The sequence below is a fragment of the Hirundo rustica genome, chromosome 20 (genome assembly GCF_015227805.2).
Source record: "Hirundo rustica isolate bHirRus1 chromosome 20, bHirRus1.pri.v3, whole genome shotgun sequence".
NCBI lineage: Eukaryota > Metazoa > Chordata > Aves > Passeriformes > Hirundinidae > Hirundo > Hirundo rustica.
Window position 1 is genome coordinate 3976740 of NC_053469.1, and position 27969 is coordinate 4004708.

General features: G+C 45.8%; 1 protein-coding gene across 22 annotated transcripts in view; it reads left to right on the forward strand.

Moving 5' to 3' along the window:
- AK8 (adenylate kinase 8) overlaps positions 1 to 27969 on the forward strand; it is a 73719-nt gene that overhangs the window by 19336 nt on the left and 26414 nt on the right. For 21 of the 22 annotated variants that reach the window (XM_040083588.2, XM_040083590.2, XM_058423154.1 and 18 more), the window contains 4 exons: positions 616 to 687; positions 1271 to 1471; positions 4207 to 4338; positions 6562 to 6651. In XM_040083588.2, coding sequence (XP_039939522.2) covers positions 616 to 687; positions 1271 to 1471; positions 4207 to 4338; positions 6562 to 6651 — 495 coding nt within the window. Of the gene's footprint in view, positions 1 to 615; positions 688 to 1270; positions 1472 to 4206; positions 4339 to 6561; positions 6652 to 7759; positions 8179 to 27969 lie in introns of those variants that run through there. The other variant, XM_058423146.1, reaches the window with a different exon arrangement.

Below are 27969 nucleotides of genomic sequence, written 5' to 3' on the forward strand. Positions count from 1 at the left end.
ACAGGGAAGAAAGTCATAAAAAGAACTTGTTTGAAACCTGTAATCAAATGCACTGAAAATAGTAATTAAATTACAATGTTTAACTGCAAGGATGATTAGCCAAAAGCAACCCAGGGAACTGACAGGTTCTTCCTCTTTTGATGCTTTCTAATCAAGTTTTAACATTTTTCTCTGAGATTATTAATAAAAATCAGTTTCGCTGGTCCCACCACCAAAGTACCTGGGTGAAAAGTAATAGTTTGTGGTGCAGAAGAGAATCAATCTCGGGGGCTCAGTGGGAACTTCTGTCTGAGGCTCCAGAGACAATTGTTTATTGCTGGTGGTGATGTTTTTTGGATAACGGGGACAGTTAGTGCCCATGGGTACTGCATTCATGGTTATTTTATCCCACTGTATTGTGTAGCAGGTGAAGCAAAATTCTGATTAGAAATGAAGTAAAATATTTGCAGGGAGAATGCTGGGAAAGGAGAATGAGGCAAATGTGCTCGAGATAAATTCAGCCACCTTTAATATTAGGATATATCTGAACAGCTACAGGAAATAAAGCAAATAATTAGCAAGAGCTACACTTCTTAATTTTTTTTTTTTTCTGTTTTTTTCCTTTTTGTTGCCTAGTAATGCTCTATGCCCCCGACACTGTGCTGATTGAGAGGAGTGGTGGGAAAAGGCTCGATCCCCTCACACAAGGTGCAGTATGTTTGTTCCTGATCTCCACTGCAGCCTGGAGTGTTGCTTGGTCTCAGAAACGTTGTAGTAGTACTACTGATGGGATTAAAATTTAAGTGGGATCCTTTTAAGAACTAGTAGGAATTTGTAATTAAAAATTTCAGCTCTTTGAAAATGGTATTTGTTGACATTGCATTGTTTTCAGTGCCAATAAAAACACAGGGAAATGAAAAGCTCAGTATTGAGCCTACAAACAGTGGACTGTGGCAGTACAGAATATTTAAAGGTTAGGTCTGTCCATACGAGTTTATAATTTTGCTGTGCATCTCTGCTAGGTCCTGCTTTGTTTCTGAGGTGCAGGGATGCTTTTAGGGTAAATAAAATCACTTCCATTAGGTTAAATAAAAGCATTTCTATCCAATAAAATAAACTGTCAAATGGACTCAGCTCTGTATTGTCTGTTGAATTTTATCATCCATCACAAGATAAAATCCTCACACTGCTCAATGAAAAAATCAGGTTGAATGTTTTGAGGAGTGCAATTAAGAGGGACATTCTTAACCTGTTAAATCATGCTCTTAGTTCCTAACCCTGTTCCCCGCAGAGGTTTTCCACACAACCTTTGACTGGCCAAGCGACCCCCTGGTGCAGCAGAGGCTGGTGAAACCAGAAGGTCTCTCCGAGCAGGAGGTGTCCAAGAAGCTGCTGGAATATCACAGAAACTTCCCAGAGATTTTCCACATCTACCAGAAAGTTCTGAAATCCATCAATGCCGACCAGCCCTCCGTGGATGTTCTCTCTCAGGGTGAATATGTGCTTTGTGGCAAGTGGAGAAAGTCCTGTTTGAGGGGTAGCTGCTGGCTGTTAGAGTCAGTTTGTAGGATTAGGCAGCACAGATGGCTCCCAGCTGAGTTGTGCTCTCTCTAGAACAGCATTTGGGCTGTTCCTGGTGGTTGTTTTACTGGAGTGAGTGCAGATAACCGGAAATTCTCAGCTCACAGTCCTGCCAAGGAGGAGCTGACTCAGTAGAGCAAATGTCACCGTCATTTCTGTGAGTCTCTCTTCTGAAAGGGAGCCCTGTGGCTCAATTGTTCATCTCCCAAGGGGCCAGTACCTTCCGAAGTCTGAGAACAACAAGGAGGAGGAGTTCAAAGCAGGGAAGATTTCATTGTTTAAAAGCTGTTTGTGCTGGGAGTTTTCCTGTTCAACAATTCTTGTTTGCCTTTGCTTGACTGTAATGCAGTCTTGACTTTTAATGCTGATCCTTCTGGAAGAGAATAAGGAAACTGCCAGAAAGCCCAGTTGATGATGTACTTTGCAGCTGTCAGTCCGCAGATGATCCCTTCTATCCCAGTAACTTTGCATCTCAATAAAGGTCTCTTCTTTTAATAACAAGTGCTGCACTTTTAAGATAAACAAGTAGGAAGTTTATATTCTGAATTTACACATTAATTACCTCTAAATTACTTAATTAAATTTAAAAGTTCATATCATCATTCATAAAGAATTCATGCCTTGAATTGTAAATAAAAATGTGAGTGCCTGAATATTAATTATTATTAATTAATAATGTAGTGAGATAAATTGAAAACTGGAATGAAAAAAATCCTCTCTAGATCTTTTTTTTCTGCAGTGCATCAAGCAGCCAGATTTTTTTTTAAAGAATAATTAGATGTGGAGACTGTCTAGGGGATCATTACTCCTAATTAACTTGGTTATTTACTGCAAATTAAGCATCATTTGTAAGCAGGGTGCTTTGCCTGTAATGTTTGTGCTTTTCAATACACTGGGTTGTGGAAAATGTTCAGAATAACTGGAGCACTGCTTGAGCAGCTGATACTCAGGGTTTAGGAAGCTGTGCAACAAGCACTATTTTCTGGTAGGATTTTCCAGGTTTTTTGTTTAGATTTTTATTGCCCCAGCTGGAGCTTTAAAAAAAAAAACCACGGAAAAAAAAAGGAGATCTCTCATAAGCATGAGCAGTATTGTGGGTTGTTTCACACAACTGTAAAATTTTGTGACCTCGAGTGCAGTTGCTGCTGCCCTGCTGTGGGGTGTGACACCAAATTCTCTTGGGCTGTGCGGGATTCCAGCGCTGCAGGAAGAGGTGGATACACTCCTGTGTGGCTGCAGTTTTAGTTTCTCAATACTTTAGGGCTGCTATGTAGAAATTGGAGTTTGCTGGAGGTGCTTCTTTATTAGAAATGATTTTCTAATCGTACCAAAGCGTCTAAGGGAAAGTTCTCTGGAAAATTGTCGGTACAGAGCAATGTGTTGACGATGGCACTTAAAATCCTGATCCTCAGGATGTTCCCCACCAATCCTTTCGTGCTTTTTTAATATAGCTGATGGCTCACACAAACAGTCATGTTTAAGTTTGGCCTATTCCTTAGCCTAAAATACTTTTTTTTATTACAAGGACTCTTTAGAGAGTCTTTTATTGGAAGTGAAGACCTCACAGAAACCGAGAGAGGCTGCAGCTCATCTGGGCTCACCTTTAGTTGCATCCACTGCAATCCCAGAGGAATCAGAGCCTGTGCAGGTGTGTCCTTGCTGCTTTAGTCATGGCCAACCCTGGCAGGTGGGATCAGGCATTTGACTGATCCCTGGAGAACTTGCATGGCTTGAGCTGCTCCCTCCTCTGGTATTCTCAGCCATCAAATGGGCACAGCTGTGTCCAAATACAGTCCCAAACTGTCCCCACTGCCAAAGCTGTGGCAGCTTTTGGCTTCTTGGTGATCTCCCAGGTTCTCTTTTGGGATTCTAACAAAGTCCAGGTCTCCACAATGTGGCAATGCTGATGATGCTTCACATGTCCTGTGGTCTTTCCAAACCTGCAGGCTGAGTTAAAGGTTTTATTTCCTGCTTGAAGCAAAATTTAGGAGGATGATGTCCAGAAAATGAGTGGAATCAGGCAGAGAAGCTCAAATATTCTTTACAAGTTACACAAAAAGGATGAGTAAAAGAATAAAACCTCCACACTCAGTTCTGTGTTGTCAATGCTGAGCAGTGTCATGACACACTGTGCTACAAGTCTATAATATTGTAATTAGGAGTCTTAATCACACACAGCTGGATAAATGTCATTAATTTAACATCCCAAGTTTTTACACTTAAATATTTGTTCAGAAACTGCAGAAAGTATTAAATGTAATTACAGCCCTCTATAATTTGCATGGTAAAATTGTAGCTATCAAGCAAAAATTACTTCTGCTAAAAACAACATGGTGAGAGAGCAATTATTAATTGAATCTGCTCTTTAAAATGGTTTGACAGGCAGTGATGAAAGAAAGAGGAGTGTAATGATAGCGAGATTTCTAAAATGTAGAGTAAATTGCTGACAGGACAGTTTTATCAGTGTCCTGATTTTGGGTGCAGAGTCTGGATGTTTCAGAGATAAAATAAACCATGATCAACACGACAACGTTTATTTTTTAAAGGAGAGCATAGTTAATCAATGTTTATGTTTAATTTTTTTAAAGAAATGGGTTAAAACCTCTATTTTTTTTTTTTTTTTTTTGCCTTTCTCTCCTGTTCTAGCTCTTGCCTTTGTCCAAACCAGGCACCGATCTGCTGCGCCCTTTACACCCCGGGTTCTCTTTCTTGGCCCCCCAGGCAGTGGGAAGAGCCTGCAGGCAGCACTAATAGCTCAGAAATATGATGTTGTCAACAGTAAGTTCTCAGTAAATATGCACTTTGCTCAACTCCCCCTTTCTCTCTTTTTGATCATTTTGCTCTCTTTATAAAATGTCTCTCTTAGTCCATTGCTCTGGATGTCAAATTTTTGAGGGAAGTGAAAAGCATTTGAATGAAGAAGTGTAAACCAAGTGTATCTGCTGTGACAAACCAGCTCTAAGGGTTTTTTTAGTCATCATTTCATCATTTTTTATACCTTTTACATCTGTCTTTTTCTGTTGTTTGACTCCTGTAGTCCTCTGAGCTCTTCTGTGGATCATGAGTAAGGTCTGCAGTTTCAGCTGTCTGCCCAAAATTGGGGCACTTTTAAAACAGAGTTCACTCTGAACTTTAGTGAAAGCTCAGGCTCTGCTCATCTCAAGGAATGTGTGAGAAAATGAAGGAATTAATTAAAAGTGCATAATTCCTTTCTGTTGTAAAGGAAGTCCAAAAAAATTCCTCATGAGACTTGTCAATGATTAGCATTTAAATGTTAAAAAGTTCTGTATATAAAAGTGCAGCTTGGTGGTTGGATCAGTGCAATATTTTCCGTGTTCTGTAGAGTCTTCTAACAGTGGAATAGCCATAAATTATTTTAAACAAATGTCTGGTAGCTGTAAAATTTGCTGATTAGTCACACTGTCTTAGTTAAATAAAAGGCAGGTTTGACAGAATATTTCTGCTGTCAGTTATTGTGCCCTTGCTGTATTTTAAAATATCATGTGAAAGTCTAAATATTTGTATATTTATTCAAAGCTGTATTTTTATTAATTGTGTAATTGGCTTAAAGAAAACAAAATATGCTCGAATGTATTAAAATTATTTTGTTCTTGTCCTTTTGAATTTTTTTTTCAACTTTTTTTCTAAAACTGCAGGTTTCATAGTGTTCCATCTAGGTCAAAATTTGCATTTTTTAAAATAAATTAACTACAATATGAGAGAGTTGCAGCTCTTTTTATGAAAAAACCATTACCAGTGCTTTACCCATATGTTGGATTTTATTTTAAGTATTCTGTAACCCAAATATTAGAAGAATTAAGCGTTTAATACAGAGTTGGAAGACTACCATTTTTCAGAATGATATTCAGCATATACCTTATTTCTGTTAGGCCATTGGGCTTGAAGCACAGGCTCAAAAATTTAAATAATTGTTTAAATGTTTAAATAATTAAATAGTTTAAATTAATTGGCTTGAATTTAGGTGTGTACTTATGAGGTGTCTTAAATTGGGGTCTGTGCATTGAGTTTCTGTTCTGTTTTTACGCTATTTATGATGAATGTGAATTTGCTTCTCCGGGATAACTGGTGGCTGTTCAAATTGTCACTTAAACATTGAACTTTGTCAGCTGTGTCCCAGGAACACTCCTGCTGGCCTGGCAGTGTGATTAACAGCAATAAACTGATTAAAGGGCTCCATCTCCTCCCATCAAAGTCAGTGCCTGTTGGTGCTATTGATTCCAGGAAGAAAGGAATCAATTCAGGATTATTAATTGAATAATCTACAGGGGGATCTACAGCTAATATTTACCAAATTGGAGTTGTGACCGGGATTTCTGCTGTTGTGTGACTTTTCCATGTCTTGGTTCCCTCTCTGTAAATTCCCTCACCTGGGGCAGCCAGTGCTGTCCAAGCCCAAAATAGGAATATTTCATGTACAGCTGTCCCGGCTCAAACCTGAAATCTGCATCTCCTGGTGTTCTGTGTGTTTGAAATCAATGAAAATATTGCATTAGCACAGGTTTTTTTAAATGTAATCCTTACATGATCATTAAATGATCCAGGGAGGCCCTTCCTGAACTGAGCATTATGCTGCACCTCCAGCAGCGTGGTTCAGATGCTGTTCAGCAGCTGGAACTTTATTCAGTAATTACAAGTTTATAAAAAGTGAAAGCCACTAGCAATCCCTTGAGTTGTTATTTCAGAAATATATTTGATTAATATCATTCTCTCAATTTTTAATATGTTCTTTGCCAAATATATATATATATTTTTTTTTTTTTTCATTCCATATCCTCAGTCTCCTTGCTTTTCACTCTGCTTGGCCAAAACCATAAAAACAACCCTAACAAGGAACTCAAAAAAACCATACAACTTTTATTTTATTCAGTGACCTTATTCCAGTATGCAGCTTCTGGGTTGTTTTTTGGTTTTTTTCCTTTTCTTTGTTGCCTCCTTTTTAAAATTTAACCTTGTGTCTTTTTTGTTCTTCCTTCCCGTTAGTTTGCTGTGGGCAACTGCTAAAGGAAGCTGTTGCAGACAACACAAAACTTGGAGAACTCGTTAAGCCTTACATTGACAGTGGATGTCCAGGTAGGGCATGTTGTTGTGTCATTACGCTGTAGTTACAAATTTGTTGCAAAAACCAAATTGTGAGTGAATTTTTGCTGGTCAGATTCTAATCAGAGTAGCCTGAAAGCCGATTAATTCCGTTTGTGCCACGGGATTTGTAGCACTGCGTAACAGAAGTTAGATTTCTAAGGGCTTTTTATATCCTCAAAGCAAATATTCGCCGTTCCAGTGAAACTCAGAAACCTGAATTCCATGTTTTAATCTCTAAATCAAAATAAGAATTCTGCCACCAGTTCAAACTGCTTTCAAAGCGCAATAATATTTCATTTTACATTTGGATGTCAACTTTTAAAATGCTGCCGTAGTTTCCTCTATTCCACGTAATACTTTAAACACCAAATTTCTTTGTACTTCATTTCTACCAACGTTTTTGGTTGAGTATGCTTTGCTTTTGGAAGGTTCTGCAGGGATTTCAGATAAATCATAAATACTGTAAGCTCCTGAGAGCAGCAGCTTAAACCTGTCTGCCTGTTACACTTGTCCTGCTGTGTGTGTGTGGTGGGTGTTAGGGATCAGGGAATGTCTGTAGTTAAAGAGGAGAAGTTGTGTTGCAGAAGGGTGAAAGAATGTTTATTTTGCCAAATTGCAATGGCCTGGAAGAGGAACTTCCCATGCTGTTTCTGGCAACAGCCCAAATGGTTTCCAGTGGTACAAACACAAGGAGACAATCATGCTGAAGATGGGGAAATCTCAGTTAAGCTTCAGTATTAATGGAATTTTGAGCAAAGCCCCCCTGAGCAAAGAGAAATCTTCACTGTCCTTTATTTTTAGCGAAGAAATGTGTTTGGTAAGGTGAAAAGCTCAAAAATCTCCTTTGTTTTTTGCTCAATAGCTTAATTCTGAGGCTGAATTAGACAGTTCTGAAACACGAGCTTTAAAATTAACTGAGGTTCCCTTGATACCAGACCCAGAGATGCAGGACTTTTCCAGACCTTTCCAATAGATTTTTGGCAGCCTGCAGCTTTGGGGGTGCCATCCCTCTGTCAGACACTTTATCAAGCCTCAGGGTGATGGATTTTAACTCTGAACTTCATCTCCAGTGAATGGATTGCATTTATTCCTAACACAGCCACCACTGCTGGGAGCAGGAGCTGCTGTGGGGATGGAAAGCAGGAATCTCTGCAGCCTGCAAGAGAGAGGTTGGATCCTCTGGAACAGGCACTGAGATCCAGGAGAGGAGTTTGTGAGTTAGAAATACCCAGAACGGGCATTGACTCAGAGACGAGATCTCAGAGTACGCTGTGCAGTGGATCCGAGGTCTGCAGGTGTGGGAATAATTCCCTCCTGTGTGAGCTGGTTCACCTGAATGTGGCTGGTTTTGAGTGCGCTTCAGCTCACACACGGAGATCCTTTTGAGCTCTGGGCCTGTCTTTCATGGTATCCCTTAATTTCAGACTCTTATGTGCATACTGTAATTCCACTGTCTGCTCATTTCTGTGGAGGGGAGGATTGTAAATACCTCACTCTCTAAATTTCAGTTATGGCTGAGATGGGAATTTGGATGGTCTGTTTATTCAAAGATAGCTTCTTTAAAGAGCTTCCTTTACTAAAATGTTCTTTGTGTGTTTTATAAACTTCATCTTAACCATTAAAGTTCCTTAAAGGAGATGCATTCCCAGTAGAGTGAAATAATTGCACAGATCATAATTTTTAGCCAGTCCTAAAAATATGCACATCCTTAGTCCAAGGGAGCTGCTTTCATTTCAGGAGAATGAAATTGAAGTTGTAATTCCTTTCTTCCTCCAAATTAGAAATTATTTCAGAATTAGATTAATTTTTTAATACAGCATGCACAGATAAAGCTGCACAACACTTCTGAATGTTAATAGGGACCATAACTATACTTCTGTGCATTATGCTAAAATTTCTCCCTTAGATTTGCTGGTATGCACATATCTATTTTATTTGGTGGAACACAGCACAGAATTAAGGGCTGAATAAAGATAAATATCATCCAACAAAACCAGAAATAATAAGTTCTGTCATTTTGCTAATCCTGCTCTCCCAGGGATAAGAGAGAATGAATTTACATTAGTAAACACTAACAAGAATTCATTACTGCCCTCACAAGAGGCTTGGAGAAAATGGAATAACACAGGCTGCTGAAGGGGAAAGGTGGGCAAAGGATCTTTGCATCTCTGCTCTCATGCTGCAGCCCAGGTTAAAACAGGGGAAAGGTTCTCCTGCTCTGATTGACTGCAGTCGGCTTCCAGAAAGTCTCACCTGCAAAGACTCAATAGCACACAGTCTTGTACGTGGAAAAGCAATTAGAACTTCAACCTTTTCATTGCATTTCTGGGTGTAAAGAGGCTTAGCTGCTCCTGTGGGTGGGGAATCATGCAAGTGACATCGGCACTCAGCAGTGGAACCAAAGGCAGGCCAGAAAAAGAAATTGTTCTCAAATCATTACTTGTCAAAATGAAAGCAGGGCCATAAAATCTTGAGGACATGCCTCATATATTCTTAAAATGCTCCCCCAGGGGACTGATCTCAGTGTGTTTCCCTTCTTGTGGACACCACTGATTGCATACAATTAGTCATTTAAGATGTGCCAGCGGGGCGTGTTGTGGTGCTGTAACAAGGCTCGAAGCTCAGGCTGTTCAAAGCTGACTCATTATTGAGTTCCTGAGGCTGCCCACTGTCTGTTCTGCTCCAGTTCTGTTTGGCTAGCCCGGCTCTCTTCATGGCTCTAGGATTCATCAGCGTTCTTTGTGCTGCTTTTCCTGTGCTGCTGCTTCATGTGTGCCCCGTGTATTTCAGGAACAGCCCAGACAATTCTGTTATTCACCCCAAAAGGCCACCCAGTATTCCCATTTTCTGTATTTTCCAGTGTTTGCTGTCTCATAAAGATCTGAATTTTGTCAAAATCCTCAATTTTGTATATGGTGATTTATTTTACTGAATGAAGGCAGCGCAGGTATTTTTGAGCCCATTAATTTTTTAATTCCCAGGACATTCTAGCCTACAATAGGTGCACACTAGATAATGAAAAATGCATTTTTGGTGATAAGTTCAGGAACCTGACAGCTTCCTGCCTGTCATAAACGTTGAGTTGTGCTTTGGACAACCAGTCTGAAATGCAGCGACTGTTCCTTTAGGATGCTGTGGTTTCACTGAGTACTGGCTAGTTATTATTAACTATGCTGGGCAGACAATTACCAACATTGGAGTCTAAGACAAATCTTCTGGTCACTAACTCCACTTAGAGAAACTCTTGGTCAATAATGCTAAATTCAGCACACACCATTTGCTTGGGCAGCCTGGGAAGAAATTGAGTAAGAGCTGAGTGCAGCGGCCAGAACCTTCCCACAGGCAGCAAGACAAGTGCCATAAATTAATTTATTTGGTTTGATTCCTTCTGAAATGTCCTGAGGAGGCAGCTCCATAGACTTGACCCTCCCCTGGACACATGATGCCTGTGTAGAAAGGTCTTTTATAGATCCCACAGGCCTGAAGGAGATCTTTAAACAGAATTCCTGTCCTCAGGTCGCTCCAGGAAGGCTGGACAACCTGCTGTCTCACTGAAAACATGGACAAACATTAATTTGAAGTTCCATCTGCATGATCTTTGTTCACCATCTTAAAGGAGTCTGTCAGAATTTGATACCCCGGGAGAACAAAACAAAAAAAAATGCAAGAAAACATTTTGGATTTCCCCACCTAAATGTCCCTGGTGTTTGCCCCTTGAGGTGTTTGGTGTATTAATGAAAGGACAAGCAGAAACATTTTGGGGGCATCCCAAAGATAGGGAAGGTCATCAGTCAGTTGAAATCTGCATGTCATTCTGTCCAGTTTTTGTGGTGGAATAGCATGGAGTGATCCCTGCTAATTAATATATCTGTTTGTGAGGCTGGAATAAATAGAGCCAGGAACAGTGAGACCGCAGGAAGGCAGCACGAAGGAAAAAAACCACTCCCAAACCAGTAAGATTCTGCTTTTCAGCTGGGACAGCTGCTGATAGTTCGGGTAATTGGGTGTCGCGGTGCTGTTCCTTGCGCTGATGAGCACGGCCACGGGCTAGCTCAGTCTCCTGCACCGCGGCAACGGGTGAGGTCGGGGTGGCAAACCGGGCGAGCCACCTCCTCCCTGTGGGTCTTGGTTCCCCTCTCAGCGACGGCCAGCAGATGGCGTATGCAACCCACGGCAGCTAATCAAAAGGCGGACTCCTCTGGGCTCAGTTAAACAGGATTTTATTCAGGGGGAGAGGCAGCACGGGGCTCAGCACTCTCTGACCCACAGCCCAGAAGAGACCCCGGGGGCAGGCGTGCATGAGCTTTTAAAGTGGGGTGGAAACAGGGGTGGCGACAACCGGTCAGCCAGTCACAGGGATCGGGGGGGGTTAACCGGGGGTGTGAACCATGGAACTGGGGACCAATCACAAAATGAGGGGAGGGGGTCTCCCGGGCCCCAGCCTATCACTTGGCACCCTTCCCGGAGGATTCTAGAAGCCAGGGAAGGGTCTCTGAGTGGCAGGCAGGCGACCACGAGGAGGGGGGGGGCGGGGATTGACAGCGACAGGTGCAGGGAAGGGATGAATGACAGAAAACGTCGGGTTTTACAATAGACAAAACAACAGATGCAGAAGGGAAAACCAATGCAGAACACAGGGGTATACAGTGAACTAAACCATTATAAAATAACTTAAAAATCTTACAAAAATAACTTCATAACTTAATAAAACAAATCTCACACCACCACATCTCCCCCTTTTTTGTTTTTTCAAGAGGAGTGGGACTGGAACGGAGGAGGGAGGTCAGTGATGCTGCGTTGGGTACCCCAGTCTATGCTCTTCTTCATCCGGATTTCTTTCTTCGTCTTCTGGGGTCCCCTCCAGCACTTCTTCCAACTCCAGTCCTTCCTCCTCATGGTCCTCTTCTGATGGCATGGTGACATAGTTAACTGTGGGGGAGTGTGAGGTGGCAGAAACCAAATTATACAACATCTTTTTTGTACACCGAACGCAAGGATAACAAGTAAGGAAACAAACAAACACAGCAACCTAGTTTTATCATAGATGAAGCCCAACCGGAGATTCCCCAATTAGAAGACAGTCCGCCCAGCCAGTCCTTGGTCTCCCTTTTGATGTTGGTCACTTGTCGGATGGCGGTGAAGTTGTTCGGTTGGTGGACCAGCCATCCAACGACTGGGAGACTCAGGCTGAGCGTTGCCAAGGCTCCGAGGGCTAGGTGGAACCTCCTCAGAGCGGGCAATCCGGCTCGGGTTGCTGTTATGAAAAACTGAAAGACACTAAACAAATATGTTACTTAAATTTGACAACAGCAGGGAAAGGGATGGCTCCGCCCGGAGCTGATGTTCAGCTCTCCTCGTTCAGTGTTTTCCTTTTTCGCCTCCACGCTGCTACGGTGACTTGCGGACTGTTGATTTTGCCAGACCCTGGGCTTTTGGGAACATAGGGCCTCACCCACTTAGCTGGAATCCATTTTGGTCCCGTGGGGGTGGACACGCAGGCGTACCCACGTCCCCACGTGACCAGATCGTGTGGCCCTTCTGTCCCTCCAGACTCAGGATCTCTGACCATGACCTGCGGTCGTTCTTTGACCCCAAACAGCGAGCTGGCACCGAAGTGTCGGACAATGGGCGGATTGAGACCTTCGTAAGAACAATTCAGGAAATTAATGGTAAACAAAGCTCTGGCCAGCCTGACCGATGGTGACTCTGTCTTGAGGACCCTCTGCTGCTGATGTAGTACACGCTTGATGGTCCCATGGGTCCTCTCAACCATGGCTTGGCCTGTGGGGGAGTGGGGGATGCCGGTCTTGTGCTCCACCCCCCATTGCTGCAGGAAGCTACGAAGCTCCCTGGATTTATACGCCGGGCCGTTATCGGTTTTCAGTTCCCTCGGAATGCCCATGAAGGAGAAGGCGTGGATGAGGTGTTTTATGGCATCCCCGGCCTTCTCCCCTGTGTGGGCAGAGGCGAACACGGCTCCAGAAAAGGTATCCACGGATACATGAACATACTTTTGTCGTCCAAATTGTGGGAAGTGTGTGACATCCGTTTGCCACACCTCACAGCTCCTCAGCCCTCGGGGATTAACCCCTGCATGTAAAGTTGGAACAGCCTGCTGGGAGCATGATGGACACGCGGCCACGATCGCTCTGGCCTGTTCCCGCGTAAGGTGGAAACGGCGAACAAGGCCAGGCGCGTTTTGGTGGAAGAGCTGGTGGCTGAGTTTCGCCTGCATAAAGATGTTTGGCAGAGGGGCCATCTCAGCGGGGGCAGCAAGGGCATCAGCCTTCCTGTTCCCCTCTGCGATGAACCCTGGCAAATCAGTGTGTGATCTCGTATGCATCACAAAATAGGGTTGTTCTCGGTGGGAAACCAATCTAACTAATTTCGAGAGCAAGTCATAAAGTGCTATGTTGGACACCTCCTGTAAAATCGCCTGATCTGCTCTGGATACCACCCCCGCCACATAGGCGGAGTCTGTGACCAGATTAAAGGGTTCGGGAAACCGCTCAAATGCCCTAACGACAGCGGCCAACTCAGCGACTTGAGGTGATCCTTCCACCTCGGCAATATCAGCCTCCCACTGCTGAGTTTGAGGGTCCTTCCAAGTCAGAACTGACTTGTGGGACCTTCCGGACGCGTCTGTAAAAAACGGTTAGAGCCTTGAGGGGCCTCCTACTGCGAACCTCTTTGAGTGATAATATAAATTTAGTTTCCGAATTAAAAATTTTGTGGGCAGGCCGATGAATAGAAATTTGCCCAGTGAAGGAGTCCAGAGCGAATTGGAGTGCTTCATTCTCCTGAAGCAAGTGCTCCAACATAGCTTTTGAAATTTGGCCCGATCTCAAGCCAATTGGGATGTGAATACATTCGAAGTCAGAACCGGCCAACTCTCTGATCCGGAACCTTGCCTTCCGGATCAGCTCAGCAACCAACTCCTGTGGCCGGGTCATCCTCTTGGACCGATGATGACTCAGGAAGACCCACTCTATGATCAAGAGTGGATCATTCCCTTCACGGTCCTTCTTTGGGATGCTCTTCCATTGGAAGATCATCCCATGGAGGTGTGGCAACTTTCCCATTATTATGAATTTGAAAGGAAGCTCTGGGTCAATTCTGTGAGCTTGCCTTTTGGACATAGCGTCCTGCACCTTTTCCAAAGCCTTTTCTGCCTCAGGGGTAAGGACCCTAGGAGAACTCAGCTCCTCTCCCCCTTTCAATAAATTAAAGAGGGGGGCTAGGTCGTTGGTGGTGAGACCTAGCCAGGGCCTTACCCAATTCAAACTCCCACACAGCTGGTGGACATCTGCAAGGGAACTTACTTTTGTTCGAATTGCCAATTTTTGGGGAACAATGGTCCGCCTTCCGATTTCAAGCCCGAGGTACTTCCAGGGCGGCATCCGCTGAACCTTTTCTTCCTGTAGCTCAAACCCTGCAGCAACCAGTGCATCGACTGTCAGACCAAGCACATGGGAAAGCATGTCATCATTCGGGGCGCACACCAGAACATCATCCATGTAGTGGTAGATGATGGCCTGTCCCGCGGCTGCGCGGACAGGGGACAGCAAGGAGGCCACATACCACTGGCAGATAACAGGTGAGTTCTTCATCCCTTGCGGGAGAACTCGCCAGTGATAGCGTCTCCTCGGGGCTTCCCGGTTGATGGTGGGAACCGAGAAAGCAAAACGTGGGGCATCGTCAGGGTGCAGAGGAATTTGAAAGAAGCAATCTTTTATATCTATTACAGCCAATTGCCAATTTTGTGGGAGCATAGTCGGGGAAGGCATCCCAGGTTGGAGAGACCCCATGTCTTCGATAACATTATTAATTTGGCGGAGGTCTTGAAGGAGCCGCCACTTGTCCTTCCCCGGCTTTTGAATCACAAAAACTGGGGAATTCCAAGGGCTGTCGGTTTCTACAATGTGGCCCTTGGCCAATTGCTCCTTCACGAGCTCCTCGAGCGCTTTTAATTTAAGTTTTGAAAGCGGCCATTGCTCCACCCAAACTGGTTTGTTCGTCAGCCAATTAAGTTTCTTGGTGGGACGCTCGTCAATGGACGCTGCGGAAATTTCCACTGAGGGGTCGGGTATGTCGATTTTGACCCCCCATTGTGACATGAGATCTCTGCCAAGCAGAGGCTCCTTATAATCTAAAACAAAAGGACGGATGTTAGCCAATTGTCCTTTTGGCCCCTTAATTTGCACTATGCTCCTGGATTGTCTCGCCAATTGCAACCCTCCGACACCTTGAACGTGTCCAGCCACGTCCTGCAGAGCCCAATGTGACGGCCAATCCTGGGCTGGCACAACAGTCACATCTGCCCCGGTGTCTAAAAGACCAGTGATGTTAATAGTTTCCCCGCCCACCCTGAACTCACAGTCTACCCGGGGCCTTTCTTCAGTGATGGCTTGCACAGGGCAAGCCACCGGGGTGTTGTTCGGTCCCCGGGTAGGGATGATTTGTGCGATCACCTGTCCCTTAGGAATAAATGTGGGTGGATGGGTGCAGCGCAGCCAGAGGACGAGATCTCCGGGGTTGTTGACGAGAACCCCTGGAAGAATCTCGACCTCTTGCGGGGTGTACTTACAGTCCCCAATGATGACAAGCTCCTTTCCTTGGACTGGCCAGGCTCCTTGTTCTTTGGTGTTTATGGAAAGGAAGGTCTAATCCGCCGTCCTCAGATAGAGTGCTTCGGTGAGCCGCAGCCGATAAGGTTCATGCCTTGATGATGTTACTAAAATTGGCTTTGAAAGGTCATGGTCAGTACTGTATGTCAAATTCGGTGTGTCACGTCCGGTATTATTGCCTGTCTCAGTGAAAGGCAGCGTATCATTGGCGCTAGATGTTTCTTCCCCCTCCCCCGCTGCTCGGTCTGCCCTATTTCTATCTTCGCGCCGGGCGGACCTGCGCTCCCCCCTTAGTTTAACTGTTGGGAGCTATCTCCCGACCCTCCCCTGTTCCCACTCCCCCCGCCTTCCCTCCTTTTCTTTTTCAAAACTTCCACGGCATCCCGCAGTGGGCAGGTGTTCGCTCAGTGCCCGGGCTCCCGGCAGATTAGACACCGGTTCTTCTGGGGCACATATGGTCCGCGTGTCGGTCCCTGGGTGCCAGACACTGCTGAAACTCTCGGTGTTATTGATTTCCCTTCCCGGTCGTTTCCCTGCATGTAGGGGACCTTTAGCTGACACACCCTGAGCATATCTGGAAGGGTCGGAGGGGGGTCCAGAGGGAGACTCAAAATTGCACTCCGGCACATATTATTTGCATTTGCAAACACCATCTCCCTCAAGATCCCATCCCTTACCGCCACTTCCGTTACTTGCACCTCGATTGCTTGGGTGAGCCGCTCGACGAACTTAGTGAAACTTTCCTTGGCCCCCTGCATGATCTTGTAATAGGGTACGACCGGGCCGTCTGGCACCATTCCAAAAAATGCGGAGACCGCATGCTCCCTGGCAATCTGGAGGGCTTTGATGGGGATATCTGAGGTTTGGTCCGATGGGTTGGCCCATCTCCCCTCACCCATAAGGTGTTCTAAAGTGAGGGGGTTCCCGTTGTCGTCCACCGCAGTCTCCGGGTCTCGGAGGAGACTGGGCAAGGCCTCCCTGAGTTGCTGCCTCCATGCTGCCACCCACAGTTTGAACTCTGTTGAGTCAAGCAGGCAGGAGAACAGCTGCTTCAGGTCCGCAGGAATAACGACAGCAGCATCGAGATCTGAACGGAGCAAACCCCTGAAATAGGGGCTGTCCCGCCCATAATCTCGATGGGCCTTGCACAGATCCCGGATGGTGGACTGGGGGAACGGGTGATGGATCGCTCGGACCCGCTGCCCTCCTCGGGAGCCCTTATAAACGACTGGGGATACCGAAGGAACAGGGGAAGGCTCATGCATCCCTGCAGGCTCAGGCCCTGGCCCCGCCCCCTCCGGGCCCAGACCGTGGGAACCGGAAGGGGGAGCGTGGGAACCAGCAGGGGGAGCGTGGGAACCGGAAGCCCAGGAGGCAGGTCTTCCGGCAGGGGGCGTGGTTTGGGAACCCGATGATGTCATGTGGGCGTTCCCGTGGGAGGAGTAGCTAGGAGGAGCTGTGGGAGTGGTCTTGGAAGAGGGAGGAAGCATGGGTGGAGTCTTTTGGGGGATAGGAGGGGCTGAGGAGAGGAAGGGGTTGGGCTCATTAAGGGCAGGAAGAAAGGGATTGAAGGAAGGAGGGTAGGGGGATGGGGAAGACCGTGCCATGCGGTCTCCTCCATCTTGGGGATAAGGGGTAGGGAAGCCATTTTGTGGTTGGGGAGTCTCAGCTAGACTAAATCTAACACGAGGTTTATTAACTGGGTAAGATGGGGAAGGGTGGAATTCTTGAGCATCCCGGCCAGGGCTGCCCAAGAAACCCCGAGCAGTCTGGCTAGGACTGCCCGGGCGGGGGGGTCGAGAATTCCTGGGGGAGCCTGAGCCAGCAGGTTGGGGTCCTGCTGCTCCCTTCAGAATTCTCTTCTGGGGACAAGGGGAAGGGGAACGGGGACAGGGAGAGCAGGGGGAGGTTTGCCTAAAACTGGGCTTTTTCTGCACTCCCTTGTTGGTAGTTGAAGCAGCTGCTGAGAGCTGCACAGCCAGATTAAAGAATTTTGTGGCTTGCTTGTCCCCTTGGAGCACCAGATCATGGATTTTGTTTTGTACAACTGTCCAAAACTTGGGGCTGTACATCTGCTCCGGGGACACACGAGGAAAGTGCAGGAAAAGCCACCTCACAAACCCCTTGAGCTCGCCCCTCGAAACCTTTAACTGGGCGAGCTCCACAACTGACTTAAAACTATAATACACACCTTTTTGGGCAGCGGAGAGTTTTGCGCCCATCTCTCCGAAACCGAAACCAAAATCAGGGGCTCGGGGACACCTAACAAATCCCCCTTGCCTGCTGCCCACTCGATGACACCCAGACAAAAGCAAACTTAACAGAAAACGAACGCGGAGGTCACTCCCCTAAAACCGGGCAAAACCTGAAACTCAAACCCGGGGGGTCCGCACCGAAAAATAAAATCGCAGTGTCTAAAACCCCTGTGGACACTTCCACCCAAAAGACAACTGCCCGAAACTTAAAGTTTACAAAACGAAAAAGAACAAAAGAGCACCCCGAGGAGAGTAATCCGCAGGGGGATGAGGCTAACCACCACCCCCCCGAGCTGCGCAGCCTGGGATCCCCCCCACTCCTGGAGGATCCCTCCCGAAATTAGGGTCTCCACACCGGGAGCACCCTCCGAAAGTAAGCCCCCTCACGAAGAAGGCTTACCCCCTCCTGGGATGCGATAAAGCCTGGGGTCTCGAGATTAGCTGCCTGAAGAGGACCTGCTGGGCGCTTCAGGCTGTCCTCTTCGTCCCTTGGGAGCGTGATCTACGAAGCCGCTCTACCAAGGGTAGCGGGGCGTCCAAGGACTTTTCTTCAGGCTCTTGCAGCCTCAGTCCGTGCCGCGGGGTCCGCCTCGTGTCCTGAGGGTGGGGGCCCCACGTTGGGCGCCAACCGCTGTCGCGGTGCTGTTCCTTGCGCTGATGAGCACGGCCACGGGCTAGCTCAGTCTCCTGCACCGCGGCAACGGGTGAGGTCGGGGTGGCAAACCGGGCGAGCCACCTCCTCCCTGTGGGTCTTGGTTCCCCTCTCAGCGACGGCCAGCAGATGGCGTATGCAACCCACGGCAGCTAATCAAAAGGCGGACTCCTCTGGGCTCAGTTAAACAGGATTTTATTCAGGGGGAGAGGCAGCACGGGGCTCAGCACTCTCTGACCCACAGCCCAGAAGAGACCCCGGGGGCAGGCGTGCATGAGCTTTTAAAGTGGGGTGGAAACAGGGGTGGCGACAACCGGTCAGCCAGTCACAGGGATCGGGGGGGTTAACCGGGGGTGTGAACCATGGAACTGGGGACCAATCACAAAATGAGGGGAGGGGGTCTCCCGGGCCCCAGCCTATCACTTGGCACCCTTCCCGGAGGATTCTAGAAGCCAGGGAAGGGTCTCTGAGTGGCAGGCAGGCGACCACGAGGAGGGGGGGGCGGGGATTGACAGCGACAGGTGCAGGGAAGGGATGAATGACAGAAAACGTCGGGTTTTACAATAGACAAAACAACAGATGCAGAAGGGAAAACCAATGCAGAACACAGGGGTATACAGTGAACTAAACCATTATAAAATAACTTAAAAATCTTACAAAAATAACTTCATAACTTAATAAAACAAATCTCACACCACCACAATTGGGTTTTTTCCCACCAAAATGAAGATTCAGGAGGTGAGAGAACTGATTCATGGAACACTGCACAATTTGCAGCCAGTTAGAGTTGAACACACACAACCTGTGTTGGCTTTTTTCCTCTTCCTTTTTCTATATATATATATTTTTAAAAGTTGTAATATCTGAAGCTGTCCCCAATGGCGGTCTGCACGCAGGGGGTAAAATCTGGAATTCCCTAATTTCTCCTGTTTTCTAATAAAAACCATTACTTGTACAAATACAGATTCCCCCTTATTTTACGTTGCAGTTGTTTTAAAGGGGTGCTTTTTGGTGCAGCCTCTGAAAGTTGGGGTCCCCTGGTGATTGTGATCACAGTCTCACTGAAAACACTTTGCTCCGTTCAGGGTGGGTTGGGTTTGTTTGTTTGTTTGTTTGGTTTTGGTTTTTGTTTTTGGTTTTTTTGACATCAAATTAATATTCTCATCACTGAGCACGGAACACAGATTTGACAATAGAGCAGCTCCTCTTTGTTAAAAACTCGCCGAGAGTTTCCGAGTTGAAAGGATGAGTAAACCCTGATATCTGAGGGGGTAAGCTCGGTGTTATTTCTTGTTTTTAAGAGCGCTGTGCTGGCGAGCTGCGAGCTGTCTGAACATTGCAGAGACCCTTTGGGAGCTCCATTGGTTTGCAGCAAGCCTTTGCATGCAGCGTGTTTGTACTGGCTGAAGACAGCGCATGGCTCTCTAAATAATTTACAAGTTGATTAATAGACTCACATGGGTATAATTAGAAGAGGGAGAGACAGCAGCTACAGTAACGGGTACAGTGCTTGGGGGAACTAGAGACTTTATTTTTTTTAAAGAAACTTTCTAGGGTGCTGGGCGTTTGAAGATAAGTTGGGAAGAGCTCAGTGCCTCTTCTCTTTTGAAGTGGAAATAGGACAGTTTGAATCCGTCGAGTTTAATTTTTCACAAGCTTTAGGGGCCCTGCAGTGCAACTCCCTTTTTATTATTGAAAAAAACTCTCCATTTTTCTTTCATTTTTTCACACACATGCACACGCACGCACACGGAGTCCAAACAGGAGCTAATAAACAAATCGATTTTCTACTTTTTTTAAGGTAGTTTTGCAGCAATTCTGCAGCTCCCCTAAATGTGCGCCTCGCTCGCAAATAAACTGTGTAAAGTTACAGAGATATTTATGAATACACCACACTTTAATTTATGCATTTTTAAGAAACCTTCACCTCTGTTTGACAATGCTTTTGAAGTAGCTTCGTTTTTCAAGTCAAACTTTTGACTTCTCCTCTGGGACTGCTACAAAGGTTTTTTTATGGAAAATAGGTAGCAGGGTTTTTTCCTACTAGGAGGAAATTGGTGGTCAAGAGAACATAATATTTTTTTTTCTTTTTAATTCTCTGTTTTAGGTGGCCATATTTTTATATGAGATGCAAGGCTGCAGAACAGAAAGTTTTAAATGCAGACATATAGACAGTAGGTTGTAATTTCATTCCCTGAGTTTTACTTGTTCACGTGTTGAGTCACTGCAAGATGATAAATCAGAATTCCCTTTTCCTTTACTTGGAAATCTAGAATGTATTTTTCTTTGTTCCACAATCCAGATTGCTGTACCTGTCTGGCAGATACTCAGGGCTGGAGTGAGCCTTGGTCTACAAAGATATTTTTAAAGGCCACCCCACTGAGGAGTAAAAACAAAGCAACCAAAAAAATCCACCCTAAAAGCCAACCCTGGAAGCCAGACCAGGCAAAATTAAATGTGATTTGATTAAAGAGGGGAGTGCAGTTCTTTTCTGGAGCAATTGTGATAATCAGTCAGGTCATGGCTACGGTCCTGCCTATATCAAATGGTTTTGCAGTGATATTCGCCAATACTGCTGTTGCTGGAGGATCAATTTTCCAATATTTGTGCCACAAACCCTTGTGGATTTGAGTGAAGATGTGGCCCTTGGCCATTTGGGGCCTCATGTCAGGGGCTTTTAAACAGCAAAGTACAATATAAACATTAAGTATTAATCTTTTATATCTGTATTGATCTTCATTGCTGACAGTCATTAAAATTTAGGGAAGGGAGTGTTCCTTTCCTTTCCTTGCAGCACTGTCTCCTCACAAAAGGGCTGCTCACTTGAATTTGGTGTGGTTTTGAGTTTGGGATGGAGATATCATAGGAGGTTTTGTACAAAAACCAGAGGGAAAAGCACATTGCATGTTGTCAGCATCCCCTTTTTTTGGAGTCTAACATAAAATTCTGGGTTTGGCTCTGTTTCACGGGGTGAAATACAAAGAGAACCAGGCTGCTGCATGAAACAGGGAAACATTGGACAGCTTTTGTGTATCTTTTTCTGGTTTTAAAGGTCCTTTTAATGTGGCTGGGAGGTGTCAGGAGAAGGGGAGAGGCAGGATCCATCCCACTTTTGGGGGTCTGGAGCATGTGCTGGCACCAGGCATCCCTGCTAGGGTTGAGGAACCCCTTCAGGAGCACCCTCCCTTCTCATCCCACAGGAACCAGCATTTGGTGTAAAAAGCCAAGATGTTTTTCACCGTCTTTATCAGACCAATTTATTCCTTTTCTTTTAAAATATTATCACTGTCAAGAAGGGTTTGTAGGTCAAATTCTGCACTGTGTTCTTCAGCAGAGCTGAACTTTTAGAAATAAGGAGGAAATAGGAACTTGGTTGATGATGGGAATGAGGAGTCCAGTGGGTTTGAAGTGTGATTGTTCTCTCTCTCCAACTGTAATGTCTCTGTGGAAACCAAAGGAGCAAAAATAAATAGAAATATACATTTTGTTACTGGTTTTAGAAACTCTCAGAGCAGACACGTCCCTGTGAGATAGTTCAGAGCAGGCAGGTAAACTGAGGCAGAAAACCTCGGGTCCTGCTGCCATCAGGGAGCCTGGATGGGAACCCAGGTGTGTGGATCCCGACCTTGGAGCCAGCCCTGCATCATCCTGGGACTCCCTGGGAGCCAGGGCCATTAGGCAAATCCATGGAAAACAGCACCGAAGCCATCTTTAGTGGGGAAAAAAGCTTTTTGTTTGCATGCTGGATGCTCAGTTTGGACTGAATTTCCTTTGCTGCTAACAGGCAAAGTGCTGTATGGGGCTGGAATCTCATCACTGAATGTGATCAGATGTAGATTCCTGAATCTCTGGCTTGCTACCTGTGAGGAAGCATTTCTGAAGGTCTTCATTTATCCTGTATCATAGGATTTGTTGTTATATATGATCGATAATTTGGGATGGTACCTGCTTTAGAAATAGTAACATTTCCACTTTAATACAGCTAATTCCTATTTTAAATTACCATAACCCAGAAAAAAAAATAAATGAAAACAAGGAAAGACTGGTTCTGATATATACTAACAAGCAGAAATATTTTAAAGGTGGAAATTAAATATCTTATCGCGTTATTTGTTTTTACTGTATTAAAATAATTCCTCCGATTCTTACAGAAACCCTTCTCAGCAGCGCAAAACGAGCGCGCGAAGACGGGATTTCTGTAGGAATGGTCCCTTGGATGGATCCGCGCCCGCGTTGTGTTCGCTGTCCCTTCTGCAAACCCGACAGAGCCGGAGCCGCTGTCAGTGTTTCCGTGCCAGCCGGGCGCTGTCGGGGTTCCAGGAGGTCTCAGCAGCGTTCGGAGCGGGAGCGTTTTCCCCGATTCCCGATTCCCGGCGTTTCGGCGGCGCCGCGGCCGCTGCTGCCCGCGGGGCGGGGACCGGCTGCGCTGCCCGCCGTGACCGCGGGGTGGCGACAGAGAACGGCCAACGGCGGCCGGGCCGAGGGGCCGAGAGAGCCCGGGATACTGCGGGATGGTGGGGCTGGGAATCCCGGGATACTGCGGGATGGTGGGGCTGGGAATCCCGGGATACTGCGGGATGGTGGGGCTGGGAATCCCGGGATACTGCGGGATGGTGGGGCTGAGAGCCCCGGCATACTGCGGGATGGTGGGGCTGGGAGCCCCGGGAGAACCCCGGAGAGCTCCGGGATCCTGAGGCACCGCGGAGCTGAGACCCCCGGGAGAGCTCCGGAAGAATCCCGGAATCCTGCGGGAAAACCTCGGGACCCTCCCAGTGTTCGGGGCTGGAGACCCCCGGGATTCTCCGGCACCCCTGAGGTGCGCGGAGCCGGAGAACCCGGGGACAACACCGGGACCCTCCGGGACCGCAGGGCTGGAGCCCCCCGGGATAACCGCAGGACCCCTCGGGACCCTGCGGGTGTGCAGGGACGGAGGCCCCCGGAGCACCCCCGGAGGAGCCGATCCCGTTCTCCCGAGCCAGGCCAGGCAAAGCCCGGTGTTTTCCTCGCGGTGCCGCTGCAGCGCTCTCGGCTGCGTTTATTTACTGTACCCGAGGCTGCTGCACGCAAACCCGCCCGTCCTCACCCACCGCCGGCTCGGGGGATTAGCCGAAATTATCCATCAGCCCACGACATGATAAATCGCTGCTAAATCATTCTCGAAGACATTAAAAACCAATTGATACAATCTCGATCGATACTATCCCTGTGGAGCTTCGTGTGGGCGAGGAAACAGAGTAGAAAAAGCCGGTTGCACATCGTGAATCACCCAGAGTTTCTAGAGCAGTAAAATAAGGAAATCTCGTGCTTTGCTTAATTCGGGATTTCCTGGACAATTCGGGAAAGTAGCCTTTGGCAGTAGCTTGTACTCAGGACAAGATGTTATCTGTCAACTACTGGGATCAAGCCTCAGGCATCTGAATTAGCTGTGAAAGTCTTCAGACCTTGCTAAAAAAAAAATCTCTAAAAGCAGGATAAAGCACAGATGGACAGTATTGTCAAAAGGACCTTTTAGAGCACAAAGCTGACAGAATTTGTGTCTGTAAATGCATTTATGCTGTACTTAGAATCGAGGTTTTATAGGTTAGAAGTGAGTGGATACCCGTCAAAAGTCTGTTTTAAAGGGAAATATGTGGAGGAGGTATTAATTTAAATATGTTAATTGTGTAGCTTGGAGCGCTGACAGCATTGAGGTTATTGGAGAACAGTGCCCCGCAATCTCTCAGGTGGTGTTTTTCCCTTTCAGACTGTGCCTTTAATGCTCTGTTACTTTTGTCTGCAGCAGATGGTATGATTTTGTAACTGATTGCCTGATTTTGTAACTGATTGCCTGATCCTGGTTTCTATTAGTCCTGCAGATCCATGGATTGGGGGAGAGCTAATGGGCCACACTCCTGTGAGCTTCACGAGGACGTACTTCTCATGAGAAGTACCTGATACCTGGGAGAACCTTTGAAGCTCTGAGAAGTAAATTTATTTTTTAAATATTCTGCTGGAAGGTGCTGATTTACAGCCCTGGAGGTGGAAAATCTCTGGGTGTCCACGCAGCAGTTGCAGCACTTTAAGCCTTGTCCCCTGCCTGATCAAACCCCTGAAATGATTAAATCACTTCTTAGATCCACAGCTGCCAATTCGAGGGCGTAGTCTTGATCCTTAACGTGGTGAAACAAGCTGGGAGATAAAGGAGACAAGGGCTGTGGGGTGGGTGTAGGCACAGACAAATATTTCCATCTGGAGCTGGTTGTGACTTCATTCTGCTGTTATTCGATGCCTGGAGTTCGCTGTGATCCTGGTTGTAGTGGCTTTACATTTGCTAATTTCTGCATCTCATAATTAGTGGGGTGGTTTGAGTGTTTGCTAGAATTATTTACTGCTTTTCTGCTGTGAGGCAGGACTGGGAGAAAAGCTAAGTAGGCTCAAAGTTAAAAGGTATAAAGACAGGTTTATTAACAAAACTATAAGAGAGAAAAAATAGTAAAAATCAGAGCAGCTCAGTGACTCTGCAGCTTTACTTCTGAGGGGTGGATTTTACTCCTGTGCCTTAATTTCTCTCCCTAATAGAGATGTGCTCCCATCTTACCTAGTCTGGATATCTCCTTGCAGCAGCACATTGTAATTTTTACAAGAAACTTACCTTTGGACTTCTCTAATGATAAAGTAAAATCTCTCTCGAGTCTCATTCCCCCAACTTTCAGAGTTGGAAACTCACACAAGCTAATGTTGAAAAGGAATTGATTATTCAAAGCTCTTGTGCTTCATAATCTCCTTAAAACATGTGGATTGACTGTCTCATCAGGAAAGCTCTATATTTTACTCTGCTATATGCCCATTGGGTCATGTGCTTAAGGCCAGGAGACCTCTGGCTCGTTCCTCACAGGCGGTGTGCCCCTCCAATTACAGGTTATTAATTTGCCTTACATTCCAGAGACAGTTCCACATGAGTGAAAAGGAATTCGGTACTGCAGAGTTCTTCATTACCTACTCTGTCTGTAATACAAAATAAGAATAATACTGATTTTTTTTTTCCTTTTTTTTTTTTTTTTTTTTTTTTTCCCCTTCCCTCTGGTCTGTGGAAGATGTTTTACAGTTTTAATGCAGCTGTTTTAAGTGTGACTGTTCCTGTTCAAGGGCAGCTGACGTACTTTGTAATGCCACCAAGCAGCCAACAAGCTCTGTTCCCCCATTGTGTTGAAGTGATAGGTATGTTTGCTAATCAAGAGGAGAGCAGAGCTCGCTGTCTGACTTGTTTATGTTTTATTTCTCACCATCAAGCTTTAGAGGGAGGCACGGAAAATATGTAAGCATCTCTATAATTCAGTGATGTGTGTGTGTACATGGGTGCTGCTGATGTCTTGCAGTCACTCCTGGCTGAAGGGAGGGAGGTGTCAGGTGACCCCAGCATCCCTCAGAACCCCCCAAACCTGGCGTGTCGTTAGATAAGCTATGAATTAATTGTCTCTGCATCTCAATTCCCGCCCCCCCCCCCTCGTGTGATTGCTTCAGTTTTGTTCCAAAATAGTGACCACAGTGGAGGATTTTGATCATCAGGGCTCACAGAAGTCCTGTGGGAAGTGCTCAGACCCAGGAGATGCCCCACGTTCCCACCAGAATTGCTTTTTAATTTCCTCGTAGGCTGCAGTGTTTCTCCTTCCCATATGAAGGATGGAAGCAATCTGGGACTGGGGGATCTCCCAGGATGTGCTGGCAGCTCAACAGCACAGGGTTTCCATCTTCCTGTGCCATTCCTGGGCCTCCCAGCCTCTGCCCTGATCCTCTGTTCCTCTGCAGGGATGACAACTCTGGCAGAATCCTGCTGCAGTTTCACTCATGGGTTTGTAGGCTTTGTTCCAATTCCTTGCAAAACTGTTTTGAGCATTCTGAAATTGAAAAATAAATTCGTGTCACTTGGCATCTCTGTAAATCCATGTCAATGATTCCAGTAGGAGTTGTTCTAAAATAACACACGTGAAAAAAAGTTTAGTGCTGCAGCCAGGAATTTGGGACTGTGGGAAAATTCTGCTGGTCTGTGTATGGAATGCATTCTTGGGAAGGAGAAAGTGGATTGGTTTGTTTTTCTTTATTCCTGCTAGGATGAGTTGGGTTTGTGTTAATTCTTGTAAGCTGGAGGGTGGGGAGACAACTGCCCTGGAAAGAGCACTGAAATTCTCCTGTTCTCCCTCCCATGCCTGCTGCAGCTCAGGTCTTGGACAGGGAAGAAGCATCCATCTGATAAAATTCCTTCCTGCTGCCATGCAGTTGTTACAGTTAATTTTGTGAATCCCATTTTTAGCAGAATACTCAGTTTTTGCATTGTCATTTTGCTCTTTGCCAAGTGCGTGGGTTTATTCCATTCCTTTTTCCTCCTTTCAGCAGATGGAGAATATTACTCTCTTTAACTTGTTCTTTTATAATGTGAAGTGGATATTCTCAATTAATACACTAATCTGTTTCCTAATTAATTCCCTGCGGTTTTCCTCTCTTTTTGTTGGTACATTGAATCCTGAGTGCGGCTCTGTAAACTCAGTAATTTGATTATTTAAAGGAGGAGCCATGAATTTCATGACAGAGGTGCAATGTTAAATTCCAGGAGCAAATGGATTCCATCATTGCAGTTTAAAACCTGCTTGTTCCCGGGGTAGAACTGTGCGCTGCTAATAATTCACTCTGCTAAAATCCAGGCAGATTGCTGTCAGCTTGTCCTGAAGAGAAGTGCAGTGCTAGAAATCTGACACGTACACTCTCCTACAAGCACTTGTTGTTGTATTTTTGTATGCAGATGTGATGGCAGGGTGAGCATCAAAACATCAACCTGCCACGAAGGGGATTTATGTAGCAATTTCTCTCTCGTTTTCAGTAGAGGCACAGGTGTATCAGACAGATGAAGGGAAGGGGCTCTCCTTGCTGCTTGGGAATTGGTTTGGCTGCTGCTTGGGGGAGCAGCTCCAGGTGATTTTGCTGTCCTTTCTTTGGGGTTATTCGACACTGAGCCTGAGATGTGACAACAGTCATTGGAAAATAGTCACTATTTTTGAACTTAACAATTTAATTCTGAACAACCCCCCCCAAAAAAAAAAAAAAATTGTAAAAAACCCCAAAGTTTAAGCATCTTAATTGAAGTAATTTACTTTAAAACTCTAATGCAGGATGCTTCCTTACCACTGTGTCCCACTAAACAGAATTTTAAAAGCTCCATAGTAATTGTAATCCTAGTCAGTATCTTGCTGATGTTGTCTCTTGCCCTAAAGAAAAATAATAACAAAGGGAAAAGAGCTTTGAGCTCTCAAATTAGGGGTTCATCAATGCAGTAATTAAGGTTGTTGAAATTATTTTAAAAAGTACTTTCAGTTATAAAATCTTCAGGCCTTTGAGTAAATTGGGGCAAGTAGCACACAACGTAGCCTGTTGTGGCAGAACCATTATCACCTGCTGAGCTCAATCCAGAATGCTCAGAAATTCCTTTCCTTTCTTAGGGTTTCTTTACCATAACTCAGGTCATTGTTTTTGCATTTTGGTAAGATTGTGTCACACACGTCACAATTGTGACACCAGCCCAGCGTGGCTGAGAGGAAAAAGTACATTGCAAAATTATGTGTGCGCAAGGTTTTACCAAATCCTCTGCTTTGACCCTACAGTTCCTTGTGAGTTTGGGGGTTCCGTGACAGTAAATCTGCAGACGCCCCGTGCCAGTCAGTCATAAATGGGAACAGCTGCTCGGTTTGGTTCCAGAAGGACTTGTGAGCATCTCCCTCCGCTGCAGACAGAATGAATGTCACCTTTT